Consider the following 12,225-nt stretch of genomic DNA (forward strand, 5'->3'; position numbering starts at 1 on the left):
GCCCAGGCTGGAGTGCAGTGGCCGGATCGCAGCTCACGGCAAGCTCCACTTCCCGGGTTTACACCATTCTCCTGCCTCAGCCTCCTGAGCAGCTGGTACCACAGGCACCCGCCACCACGCCTGGCTAGTTTTTTTTGTATTTTTTAGTAGAGACAGGGTTTCACCATGTTAGCCAGGATGGTCTCGATCTCCTGACCTCGTGATCCACCCGTCTCGGCGTCCCAAAGTGCTGGGATTACAGGCTTGAGCCACTGCGCCCGACCTCCTTCTTTAATTGAATTTAATCTGAGATGATAGAAATTTTTGAAATAATACAGTTTTGACCAGGTACAGTGGCTCATGCCTGTAACCCCAGCAGTTTGGGAGGCCGAGGTGGGTAGATCACCTGAGCTCAGGAGTTTGAGACCAGTCTGGGCAACATGGTAAAACCCCATCTCTACCAAAAATACAAAAAATTAGCTAGGTGTGGTGGCGTGTGCCTGTTGTCCCAGCTACTTGGGAGGCTGAGGTGGGAGGATCACTTGAGGCTGGGAGGTAGAAGTTGCAGTGAGCTGAGATCGAGCCTCTGCACTCCAACCTGGGTGACAGAGTGAGACCTCATCTCAAAAAAAATTTTTTTTTGTAAGACAGTTTTGAAATATCTTCCCTTTTCAAGAAACTTGCTATAGCCTCCTTCTTATTTAAAAAAAGGGGGGAAAGGTTTTCTTTTTCTTTAATATGTAAATTGTATGTTTTCAGCATAGATTTTTAAGTACACATAAGCAAAAATAATTAAAATCATGCATTGTCTCCAGCATGCCAGGATCGTCATTATTAACACTTTGTGTATACCCTTCCAGACTTTTGTCTAAGTGTATTCTTGGGTATGTTTTTGATTTTGTGCACAAAGAGATAATCTAGGGGAATGGCCACCAGAGTGTTTCACGAGCTTCTTAGATGATGGAATTGGGGATGATTTGTATTATCTTGTTTTCTTTTTTATCATCGTGTGAGTATTTTTAGTGAGTTTGTCCTGTTTCTTGGAAGCCATAGTTTTTCATTTGACGTTTTGTGTGTGTACAGCCTGACAGTCATTCAGGGGGACTCACCCATTGGCTCATCGAGTACGTACACGGCACCTGTTCTGTATCCGACGCTTCGTGCTAAGCATCGGAACAGCGAGATGAAGAAAGCATTGAGTCCTCACTGTCAGAGAGCTCCACACCTCAGCTTAGACGCAGCCTGGACTGCAGTGTCTCTTACTGCAGAGACACTCACAGTTCTCTGGGCAGGCCTCAACGCTGCAGCCGCCAGCGGGGCCCCTGGGCTGGGGTGCGAGAGGCCCCAGCGGAGTGTCCTGAGAGGAGGCAGGACTTGAGCCAAATGACAAAGGATTCATAGGTGCCCCCTAAGCCAAGAAGACAGGAGGGTGGTCTGAGCAGAGCACACAGGATGTTTGAGACCGACAAGTCTGACGTGGCTGGAAAGCGATGTATTCGGTAAAATAGAAACATGGGGAGAAACAGAAAATAGCACAAGGAAGGTAAACACGCTTGAGTTAGCCTCCACCACGTCGGCCGCGTGGCTGTGCTGGGAGCAGACACTAGGCAGCTAGGGGTGCACAAGGTTTGTTGGAAGTAACACCTGTGAGAGGCCAGGACAGAAGATGGACCTGATGTACACCGGGCCCAGGCTCTGCCGGCCCCATGGAGAGAGAGCTGTCGCTCCAACTCACAGGTGGTCCAGCCTCTGCAGGGCCCTTGGAGAGAGAGGTGGCAGTCCAACTCGGAGGTGGCCAGACTCTGTAGCTCCGCTGTGCTACAGGGCCACCCAGAACAGAGCAAGGCCTCATCTGAACACTGGACCAGCCCCTGTGCATACCAGCTGGGGCTGTGCCTGCACCACACTTTTTCCCACCAAGGACCCAGCCCTTGTCGACAGGCAGCAGACAGCCATCGGCATCAGTGCGAGCAGCTGTTTTCTAAGTGGGGAAGTGACATGGCCCAGGCCTGTGGACTGTGGAGATCACGGGATGTGCTTAAGGAGCTGCCGGGAACTGTGAGATTGATTTATGCCAAGGAAAGCAAGTCATTGTCCACGGGAATTTAGCTACACAGAAAATTAACCATGGAATGTTGGTAGGTAATAAAAGACAAAGAAAGTAAGGGATTAGTTGAGCACCAAAGAAATTTAGAGGAGGATCTCAGCTGTCATCCTGTGCTAGACAGTCTGTCCCGTGCAGAGCGCCCTCCCGGCTGGTGGGGTGGCCTCCCCGTGCCCTGGACTCAGGGCTGGACAGTCCATCCCGTGCAGAGCACCCTCCTGGCTGGCGAGGCGGCTTCCACGGAGTGATTCTCGAGACCCGAGGGGCGTGGACGCAGCTTCTCTGCAGGCAGTCAGAGAGCTCCTGGGCTCTTGGCCCTCACTCCTCCAGCCAGAGGAGTTTTGCTTTCCTTTGTCCTGCATAAGATTTTGTCTGAGTAGCTAAAAAGTAATGGAAAACCACTGCAATGATCAGTGGCGAACCTTGTAGGTGTGGGGACCCAGCTGTGTGGTAAGAGCCATCAGCCTGCATAGTGTGAGCCGGAGCAGAAGGGTATGGCCCGAGAATGCTTTCTGGACGCCTCGTGGGTCTGGCTGCGGGGTGCTGCAGAGGAGGTGGGAAGCGGCATCTGGAGGTGGGCAGCCTGGCTAGCCCCACTGCAGGGACAGAGAGCGGCTGAGGGCTTGGGGCCTCCGGGATTTCAAGCCTCAGTGAAAAGCGAATCCACAGGGGCTGTTGGAGTGGGGACCAGCAGTGGAGATGATGACATTGTGCTTGGTTTTACATGTTACACTTGAGCTGCGACGCCAGGCAAGCCGAGGGTGAAGGAAAGCGCCTTGTTGTGAGACCTGGAAGGAGCAGGGCCGCTGCTGGAGCAGATGCCAGGGTGTGAAGAGAGCTGGCGATGCGGTGCTCCCAGAGGTCACTAAGGGAGGAGCAGGGTGCTAGGGCAGAGGCAGTCAGGATCCACAGATTCGGCAAATGAGGAAAGGCAAGGCTGGGCGGCCACTGGAGTGAGGGGCTTGGCAGGAGGTGGCTGGAAAGGGCGGCGAGGACAGAAACCAGCTTTCGCACAGCAGGTAAGAGGAGCCTGCAGGGGCCCACGGAGAGCTTATCCAGTGCAAGCTTCAGGGCCACATGGGTTTTCCCCAGGGTGGACAGGCATAAGGCCCCAGCAGCCACTGTGTGTCGAACCCCAGCAGCCAGCGGTCTCCCCGGCCCATCCCTGGTCCTCGCGTCCCTGCGAGGCGGCTGCAGGGCCTGGGTCTGGTTTCTGCCACTTGTCTCCAGTGGAAGACACACCCTCATTGAGCCTCAGTTTCCCCATCTGAAAAACATGTGAACATAAGACTTGCCTGGCGAGGGCACTGGGAAGGAAGTCTTGGTGGGCTTGGCAGGTGGGTGACTTGGCGGCCTGGGTCTGCCAAGCCACACAGCGGGAGGCGTGGCATGAGTGCCCGACTGGCAGCAGTGGTGGAGGTAGTGTAAATGTCCATGCTGAGGAAAATCCAGGCCTCTGAGAGGCTAGGCAGCCAGTCCACGGTCACAGAGCCAGTCTGGCCAAATTCAAGCCGCTGTCTGTCTGGCTCCCAAGTTTAGGCCTGCAGGTGAAGGAGGAGGAAGGCTGGGGGTCTGCAGGGCAGACGTCCTGATGACCTCACTGCCCCTAGTCCTTGTCCTCCGCATGCATGGGGCTGGGGACAACAGTGAGGCCGTCACCCCATGGGGAAGGGATCATGTGTTGTGGCTCCTGAGTGCAGACAGAGCTGTAGGCGCCACCGAGAATCCAGGTGAGAGCACGAACCTGGAGAGACTGGGAGGTGAGCACCTGCCAGATGGGCACCTGTGGGTGACCCAGGGAGGGACAGGGCCCCGAGGAGTGGGTGGCACCTTGTACTGGAAGTGGGAAGCAGGCAGGGTGATGGGCAGATGACTGGGAGCCAGGCAGGTGAGGGGGAGGGGGAGGGAGCATCCCTGGAAGTGGGGAGCAGGCAGGGTGACGGGCAGATGACAGGGAGCCAGGCAGGTCCGGGAGAGGCGGGTGGGGGGAGCACCCCTGGGAGAGTGACTGTGATAGGTTGTGACCCCTCAGGCAGCTGGTGGAGAATCAAAGGTGAGGGCCGGGGACACAGTCGTTCTTGTTAAGTGACAAGTTCCCAGCAGAGGGTGGTGGTGGGGACAGCCAGAGGCGTCAGGGAAGAAGAAGGGGCCTTAGGGGAAGGGCACCTGCTTGGCATTTTGGAGCTGGCCTGGCACTCTACGGTGGTTGCACAAACGGGGTATGGATGCTGAAGTTCTGCCAGCGTCTAGCAGGGCCGGAGTCACCATAATGGCCTGGATATTGGGGTATGGAAGATCAATCCTGGCAAGAAACTGAATGCCGCAGGTGAGCCCGGGAAGTGTGGGGGAAGGTGAAGATAAACCCTCCTGGCGACGGCAGCGAAGGAGAGTTTGAGGACGCACGGGCCCTGTCAGGGGGCCACCCCTGGCATCATGCCACGTCTGTTGTTGGAGTGTGATTTGTTTTATTTTAGTCGCCATTTTGCATCAATGTCAGCTGTGTTGACTCTGAAACAGGCGCCACGAGTCATCCAGCCACAGCACAGCTGGGACCAGCGGTTGAGTTTTCAACTGTAGCTTTTTAAAGTTTTCACGCAGAAGTCCTTGATTAACACTCTAGATTTAAATTTTAAAAGAGCCACCTTGCTCTTTAACCCTTTGAAGGTTTAAAGAAACTTCTAGAATGAAACGTGGTCTGACGTGGACACCCCACGCCACTAGGCTTCTTCTCTGGTCCCCTCATGAGGCTCAAGTTGGGCGAGGCTCAGCGTTAGTTAGGATCAGGTACAGAAAGGAAACCAGAAACAAATTGTTTCTGTAAAGATTTAATTTTATGTGACGTGAAAAGGGAGGGGTGCCGGACTCGGTTCCACATTGTCACCCCGGGTAGGACCAGGTCTGCTGGATCAAGAAGTCACATCAGATTTCACTCACTGGATGGTTGGTTCATGTACTTGAATGATTTCTGGGTCTGTCTGAAGTTGGCCGGGCAGATGGCTCTGTCTAGTTTCATGATGAGCTTAGGGAAGAGACCAGTGGGATTTTCAGGACCGTTTTGGGGGAGTCTAGTTTTGCATTTATCTACTGGTGATTGTCACAAGATACCAATTTGTAAAAACAGAACTAAGTACACACTGGTGCTATCTGGCCTCTGTTTATCTTGATGGCTTGGCCATCCAGTGCCAGTGCTGGGGCGTGTGACCTCATGGGAAGCTCTTTGCTGCTCAGAATGCAGCTTTCAGTTAACCAGGGGTCACAGACTCAAGAACAGCAGGGGCTCTATGAGCTTCACTCCATTCAGGATACTTGGGCTCACGTTAGGGATGCGTTTAGTCCTGGTTTGCAAACAGCCTGTGGGCAAATGGTCTGTCTGTGCTTGTGATGGTCCCTGCACTTCTTCCAAGATGCAGTCCTGGCCCCCGCAGCTGCCCAAGCTGTGCTGCACCCATAGGCTCCCTCCCCGGCATCACCAGGGCCCAGGATGAGGAGATGCAGGAGCCAGGGTTTCGGCGATTCCCTGTTACTCAGGTGGGCACACTCATTGCAGTCAATGTTGATGATATAAAGGCAAGAAAGAGTATCCCCATGATCACATTTTGAGGTTTTTTTCCTCCAGTTGTCTCTCTTGCACATGTTTGATGTCATCGTGACGATAGAGTATTTGTCTTGCTTCTTAATGTTAGAAAGCATCGTCCTATATCATTGAAATGTTCATAACAATTTAATTGCTTGTAGCTGCTGCATTGTGGTTGTTGCATGGTTTGTTTAATCATTTCTCCCTTGTGGGTTTCGGAGTGAATTTCGGGCTCCACAACGGCAGATGACACAGCGCCACACATCTCCCTGCATCCCCCGTCCCCATCCTGCCTCCGGTTCAGGCTTGGTTGGTTCCTGGAAGTTGATGTAATGAGCTACATAGATTTTCCCGACTTTTACACATGATAAAGAAGGTAGTGCCAGCGCACACTCATGCAGGATAGAAGTCTCTTTGTTTAGGGCAGAGACAGACACATCCAGCTGCCTTAGGATGGGGGCTCCGCACATCAGAAAGACCAGCCTTGTAATGTGGAGTGTGGACTTTGACGCAGTATCAGTCAGTCAATCGCTCATGTCTGTGTGACTCTGAACACGCAGACTCCGGGCACTTCCCGGACTGACAGTGCTCCAGGCATGTTGTTAGAGTCGTGCTGGGAGGGTAACATGTCTGAACCCCATGCAGCGAGGACCTGAGCTCTGCAGTTGGTCCCACCCTGCCCTGGGCACCTCTCTTCTTGAGGTTTGGGGACGGTCCTCTGCCCTTGTAGTTTGACTAACTCCAGATACGTTGAGAGAGAAGAGAGAACCCTTGACAGGATGCTCAAGATCAGCACCTCCCGTGCCCGCCTTCCTTGCACACTTGGGCCACTTGTGTGTTTACTGGTCCTAGACCACAGAGCTTCGGCATGTGGCCTGGGCGCCCTCCCTCCTCTGCACGGCTTTGGTAAGGAGGGCAGGCGGCGCTCGGTGGCAGTTCCGTAGCTTGAAAGAGGCAGTGTTTTTGTGGAACATTGTTATTGACGATCTTGTCAATAATTTCATTAAAAAGGTTTTCAGCATATGTGTTTCTCATCTGCAGGTGAGGGACCCAAGACACAAGTGTGCTGGGGCTCCATGTCCACCCTACGATGCCCCCTGTGCCCCTTCTCCGGGCTGTTTCCCCAGGCCATGTCCCGGGCAGCCACCCCTGTTTGCACTGGATATGTCCACCCTACAGTGCCCCCCGTGCCCCTTCTCTGTGCTGTTTCCCCGGGCCATGTCCCAAGCAGCCAGCACTGGCGCTTGAGGGCTGAGATGAGCCACCTGGTAAAATGAGTTCCCGGGCTGTTTGCTTGCGTTTCATAAGGAAATGTCTTCTCTTTGGGAGGTGTGCCCCACCCTCACATACCTCCGTGGGCCAAGCTCCGTCGCAGGTTGTTGGGTGGACGGGCACCTTTGCTTTTCCTCACTCCCCTGCTCGGAGGTCGGAGGGCAGGCAGCCTGGCCGTTCCTCCTGCATGCAGTGGACATGCTTGTTCCGAAGCGAGAGCAGGCTGGGGAGAAGGAAGAGGGGCTGAGATGACTCTGCTGTCCTTGTGCCGTGTGTTCACCTCCAGGCCCTGATTTCTTTTAAATGGTGGGAATCCTTCATGATGCCCGCCCTCCCTCCCCCACCCATACAGCTCATGAAAAAAGGTGCTTCTCAGTCATCCCTGCCCTGGCCAGCAGCCTGACTGCAAAACCTTGATGTTGGGTAAACTGGTCTCCCCTGTGGAGGTCAAAATTTTTCTTGAATTTGGAAATCTTTGTTTGAGACTTCTCACATTGTTTGAGCCACAGTGCTGCTTCAGAATATTATACCGACTTCTCAATTTCTCATTTTTCTTGTCCTATCACTGAGCCTATTTTGAAGAAATAAGACGTTGTTTTTTGTTCCTAAAGGAAAAGGCATTTAGTGGGAGGAAAGAGCATGTGTTGAAGAATTATATTAAGAAGCTCGCTTAGGCTGGGCGCGGTGGCTCACACCTTAATCCCAACACTTTGGAAGGGTGAGCCGGGAGGATCCCTTGAGCCCAGGAGTTCAAGAGCAGCCTGGGCAACACAGCAGGACTCCAACTACAACAATTTAAGAAAAGAAGTTCACTTAACTCAGCTACCCTGTGTCGCTGATGCGTCGCCTCTTTAAACATTATTCCTATGAGGACGGTGCCATCAGATGGTTCCTACAGTGGGAATTGCTGATCAGCTAAATCTTCTTGATAGCGGAATCATGCTCATGGCACTGAACGTGTGGCTTTGGTTTTCCATTCCGAGTTACTTCACTTAGAATAATGGCCTCCAGCTCCATCCAAGTTGCTGCAAAAGGCATGTTCTGTCCTCACGGCTGAGGAGTGGTCCTTGGTGCCACCTGCCCTGTGCGAAACGGCAGCAGCCTCATCCCCCCGCCCACTGTCTGTCATATTTGTCTCTGCGTCATCTGCCATCACTTGGCACCAATCGTGTGCCTGTTCATTTGCCTGTTACCTGTCCTTCCCCCAGACCCGGCTCCCTTAGGACAGGGCCTGTGCACACACTGACAATCTTCACATCCCTGTCACGGGTATCAGCTGCGTGTTGAATACACAGGAGCAAAGTAGACCTTGTGGGCGAGATTTCCCCCCAGCGTGGTTGGTGAGCTTCCACAGCGTTCCGTGGCTGAGATGTAAACCTGCAGAGCGTGATGTGGACTGCTTTCAGTATGTGCCACGGACTGCCCTTGGGGTCCAGTCCATGGTCCATGGGAACCATGTGTGTGACCAGCTGGGCTTGGTCTGTATGTCTGGGGACACCGGACAAAGCAGTCGTTTTGGAGGTGTGCGGGAGGGAGGAAAGCTGCAGATGGAGGTTGAGCTCTGAGCTGTGAGCTCATGGAGAGTTTAATTCTTCCGGCCACGCGCCAAGGGTCTGCTCAGAGCCTTCTTCCCTCTGCTCAGAGCCCTTCGCCACCTACGCCCGTTTTTCTTGCAACCTCTCCTCCATTCCCTGCTCTCAGAGCTGTGGCATCACTCATGAGAACGCTCGGTGTTTTCTAGGATCCCTGGCCGCCTGAACGACAGGAGGACGCCCCTGGGTGAGCTGAACTGGATCTTCACAGCCATCACAGACACCATCGCATGGAACGTGCTCCCTCGCGGTGAGGCGCGGGCTGGGCCTTGGGGAGGGAGGCTATGGCCTTGAGTGTGCGGGGAGCTGACCCTTTTACATGAGAGGAGTCAGATAGGATCCGTGAGTGCCTCACTAGCGAGGAAGGCAGTGGCAGGGGCTGAAAAGTAGAATACGACCACCTAAGGAGGTTTCTGCAAGGGGGGTGAGTTACTACACGCCAGGTTCTCAGAACAGTGGTGCGGAGAGACTGCATGTCAGCGTTGGCCCTGACCGTGCGCACAGCCTTTACCGCGCACCAGTGGCTTGTCTTCAGAGTCATTGGCATTATTCACGTTGGCGGAAAACCAGAATTGCTGTTATAAGACTTGTTTGTATTTTTTGTTTATTGATTGGTTGATTTGGGGTGTTTGTTCACATGTATGTATATGTGCACTGTGTGGGTGTACACGTGTACGTGTGTGTACACACATGTGTACACATACGCGTATTTGTGTGTGTGTTTGCATATGTGTGCACGTGTTTGTGTGCATATGTGTGTACATGTGTATGTATCTGTATAGGTGTGTATCTTTGTATACATTGTGTACGTGTGTGCATGCGTGTGCATGCATGTATATTTGTGCGCATGTGTATGTGTGTAAGCATGTGTGCGTGTTTCAGCATGAGTGTGTGGTGCTGATGGGAAATATGCATATTAGTCCCAACTTGTTTTTAGCAATTTTTGATAGAAGTGAATTTGTGTATTTGACTTTAAATGCTAGACACAAGTCACTGAAAATTCCTTTTTATCTTTGATCTCTCCTTAGATCTCTTCCAAAAGCTCTTCAGACAGGACTTACTGGTGGCTAGTCTGTTTCGAAATTTTTTATTGGCGGAAAGGATTATGAGGTCGTACAACTGCACTCCCGTCAGCAGCCCACGTCTGCCGCCCACGTACATGCATGCGATGTGGTGAGTGTTTCAGGATCCTCCAGGTGCTGTGCTCCCCTGCCCTTCGCAGCACTGTGATGTCATGGAATTGCACAGAGCTGGGCAGGGAGGCCCCACACCTAACTTAGGGACCCCATGTAGCATTAACAAGTGAAGCTAAATGCAGGGTTCCCAGAGATCTCCACACAGCGGAATGGGGGTCTCCTTCGGAGGGCAGAAACCTTGGAGGGCCTTTTAGGACTGCACGGGAGCAGTGGTCAGCTGAAGCCTCACAGCTCTGCAACTCGGAGGGGGGCAGCACTTTGCAAGAGAGTTTCTGACCTTTTAGAAACCAGTAGTGAGAAAATAACTTGCTGACTTGAATTTATGAAGCGCATCCAAGATCGCCCTGGAGAATTAAACTGTTGGGCTCACGATCAATTAGTTTTTATGCTTATTTCTCACACACACACACACACACACGCTCGTAAGTGTAATCTTTTATGACTATTGATTATAGTTCTGTCCCATTGCTGAGTGGCTATTTATGCAACTCCTAATGGAAGTAACAGTGACAATGATGTGATTTGTTTTTAGTCTAGACATATTTGAAGACGTTTGGTTTCTTTCTGTTCTGTGGCTGCCCTAACAGAAGCAGGTTTGGGCAAATTCTAAAATGGTATTAAAACAAAGAAAAATATTTCTGTTCATCAATGGGAGAAACCCTAACAACACGAATATTTTTAAAAGAGCGATTCATGTATACCTAGCCTCAGAAGCTATTGTATGGCGTATTTTCCTGGCCAGGTTTACTTTAGCTAGTGTTTTGTGTTTTCTTTTTAAATGTGTATGTGACCACTTTCCCTCAACACTGGAAATGCAGAGAAGCAAGAAGGAATCTAATCTCACTCCCATCACCCACTCCAGAAAAGTTAGAAATCATCTAATTTTTAATATTTATATGAGATAGATTGAAATACATTATACCCAGCACAGCACTTGGACTTTAAACAGAAAAAGTTAAAGCATGCATGATCTGTGTCCTTCTTAAGAGTCTGTAAGATAAAATAGAGAACCCTGATAGGGAGAAAAGAAAATTGAAGTACACCATTTAAATAATGTGTAAATAAAACCACCACACATTTATTTTTCACGAATCCATGAATAACAGAGCTGTAAAAGAGAGAGTTGTTTGAAAAGCCTTTGCAATGTTTAGAATAAATATTTAAAATAAACTTTTTTTAAATAAATAGAGCATTATTGAAAGAGTATATTCTCAAAATGGCCTTATTCCTTTAAGTAAAGTAAGGCCTTAAATGCTGTCTCTATTTCTTCTGAGACAGGTTTTTGTAATAAATTTATTTTAGAAAGAGAAGGAAAAAGAAAAAAAAAAGCTGAAGGGGTCAGTGCCACATCAGATCCTGGATCAAAAACTAGTTCAGCGCTGGGAGCCGGTTGAGCACTCAGAGCGGGGCTGGTCAGGGTCTCTGGGCTTGCAGGTTCCCCTTACCAGCAATCAGTCCATGGAAAACCTTTTTCCTTCTAGCGTATGTTTTCTCCAGATGTAAAAGCACCTGTCTGATGTGCTTAGCTGCGTAGAGTTAAAGACAGTGGTATCACATTGGAGTCCGTGGTCAAAGACCAGAGCCAGAGCACAGAGAGCAGCCAGGAGGGGTGAGCGGGCCAGGAGGGGTGCTGGGAGGGGCATGTGGCAGCCACATCCCACCTCTCCATCTAGAGGCCGCATGGTGAGGCTGGTGTGGGGCAGCCATATCCCACCTCTCCGTTTAGAGGCCACGTGGTGAGGCCAACACAGGACAACCACATCCCACCTCTCCATCTAGAGGCCACGTGGTGAGGCTGGCATGGGGCAACCACATCCCACCTCTCTATCTAGAGGCCGTGTGGCGAGGCTGGCGTGGGGCAGCCACATCCTACCTCTCCATCTGGAAGCTGTGTGGTGAGGCTGGTGCAGGACAACCACATCCCACCTCTCCATCTAGAGGCCGCGTGGCGAGGCCGGCCTGGGGCAGCCACATCCCGCCTCTTCCGTCTAGAGACTGCTTTCTAGTACTGGCCCCTCAGAAGCTTTCTGAGGGCCGGCATTTTTATCAGTCCTGCTTTGTAGAAGGTCCTCATCTAGGCCTAGCTGCAGCCTCTCCCAGCCCTGCTGGGGCTGCCCTTCCCTGCCCAGGAAAAAGGCTGGCTGTTCTGCAGACTCCGCTTCCTGGAGCCTCACAGATCCAGCCCTCACCTGTGCTTATTTGTTGTGCTAGAGAATCAGAGAACCTGGGGACAGCATCACAGGGGTGCCCTGCAGCCCCTCTTCCTGACGGTCACTGTGGACACTTGGATTTTTCTCCTGTCCTGGTTCTGACCTTCCTGAATGTGTCAGAGGCTCTGCTTGGGTTAATGTGCGCCTATAGTGTTCCAGCCCACGTGGCCCATCATCCCACCATACATGGCCTGCTGCGTTACGTCCTCCCGCTTCCCTTTTGGGTGGATTCATTCTCCTGGTTGTTTTGGGGTTACGTCCTCCCGCTTCCCTTTTGGGTGCATTCTCCTGGTGGTTG

The 12,225-nt window shown here is 51.8% G+C and overlaps 1 protein-coding gene across 3 annotated transcripts in view; it reads left to right on the forward strand.

The window, feature by feature from the left end:
• The window catches only part of RPTOR (regulatory associated protein of MTOR complex 1), a 399,056-nt gene that overhangs the window by 258,219 nt on the left and 128,612 nt on the right, over window positions 1–12,225 (forward strand). For all 3 annotated transcript variants that reach the window (XM_026455870.1, XM_026455869.2, XM_026455871.1), the window contains 2 exons: window positions 8,671–8,771; window positions 9,550–9,694. In XM_026455870.1, the coding sequence (XP_026311655.1) occupies window positions 8,671–8,771; window positions 9,550–9,694 (246 nt within the window). The remainder of the gene's footprint in view (window positions 1–8,670; window positions 8,772–9,549; window positions 9,695–12,225) is intronic.

The sequence above is a fragment of the Piliocolobus tephrosceles genome, chromosome 16, assembly GCF_002776525.5.
Source record: "Piliocolobus tephrosceles isolate RC106 chromosome 16, ASM277652v3, whole genome shotgun sequence".
Taxonomy (NCBI): domain Eukaryota; kingdom Metazoa; phylum Chordata; class Mammalia; order Primates; family Cercopithecidae; genus Piliocolobus; species Piliocolobus tephrosceles.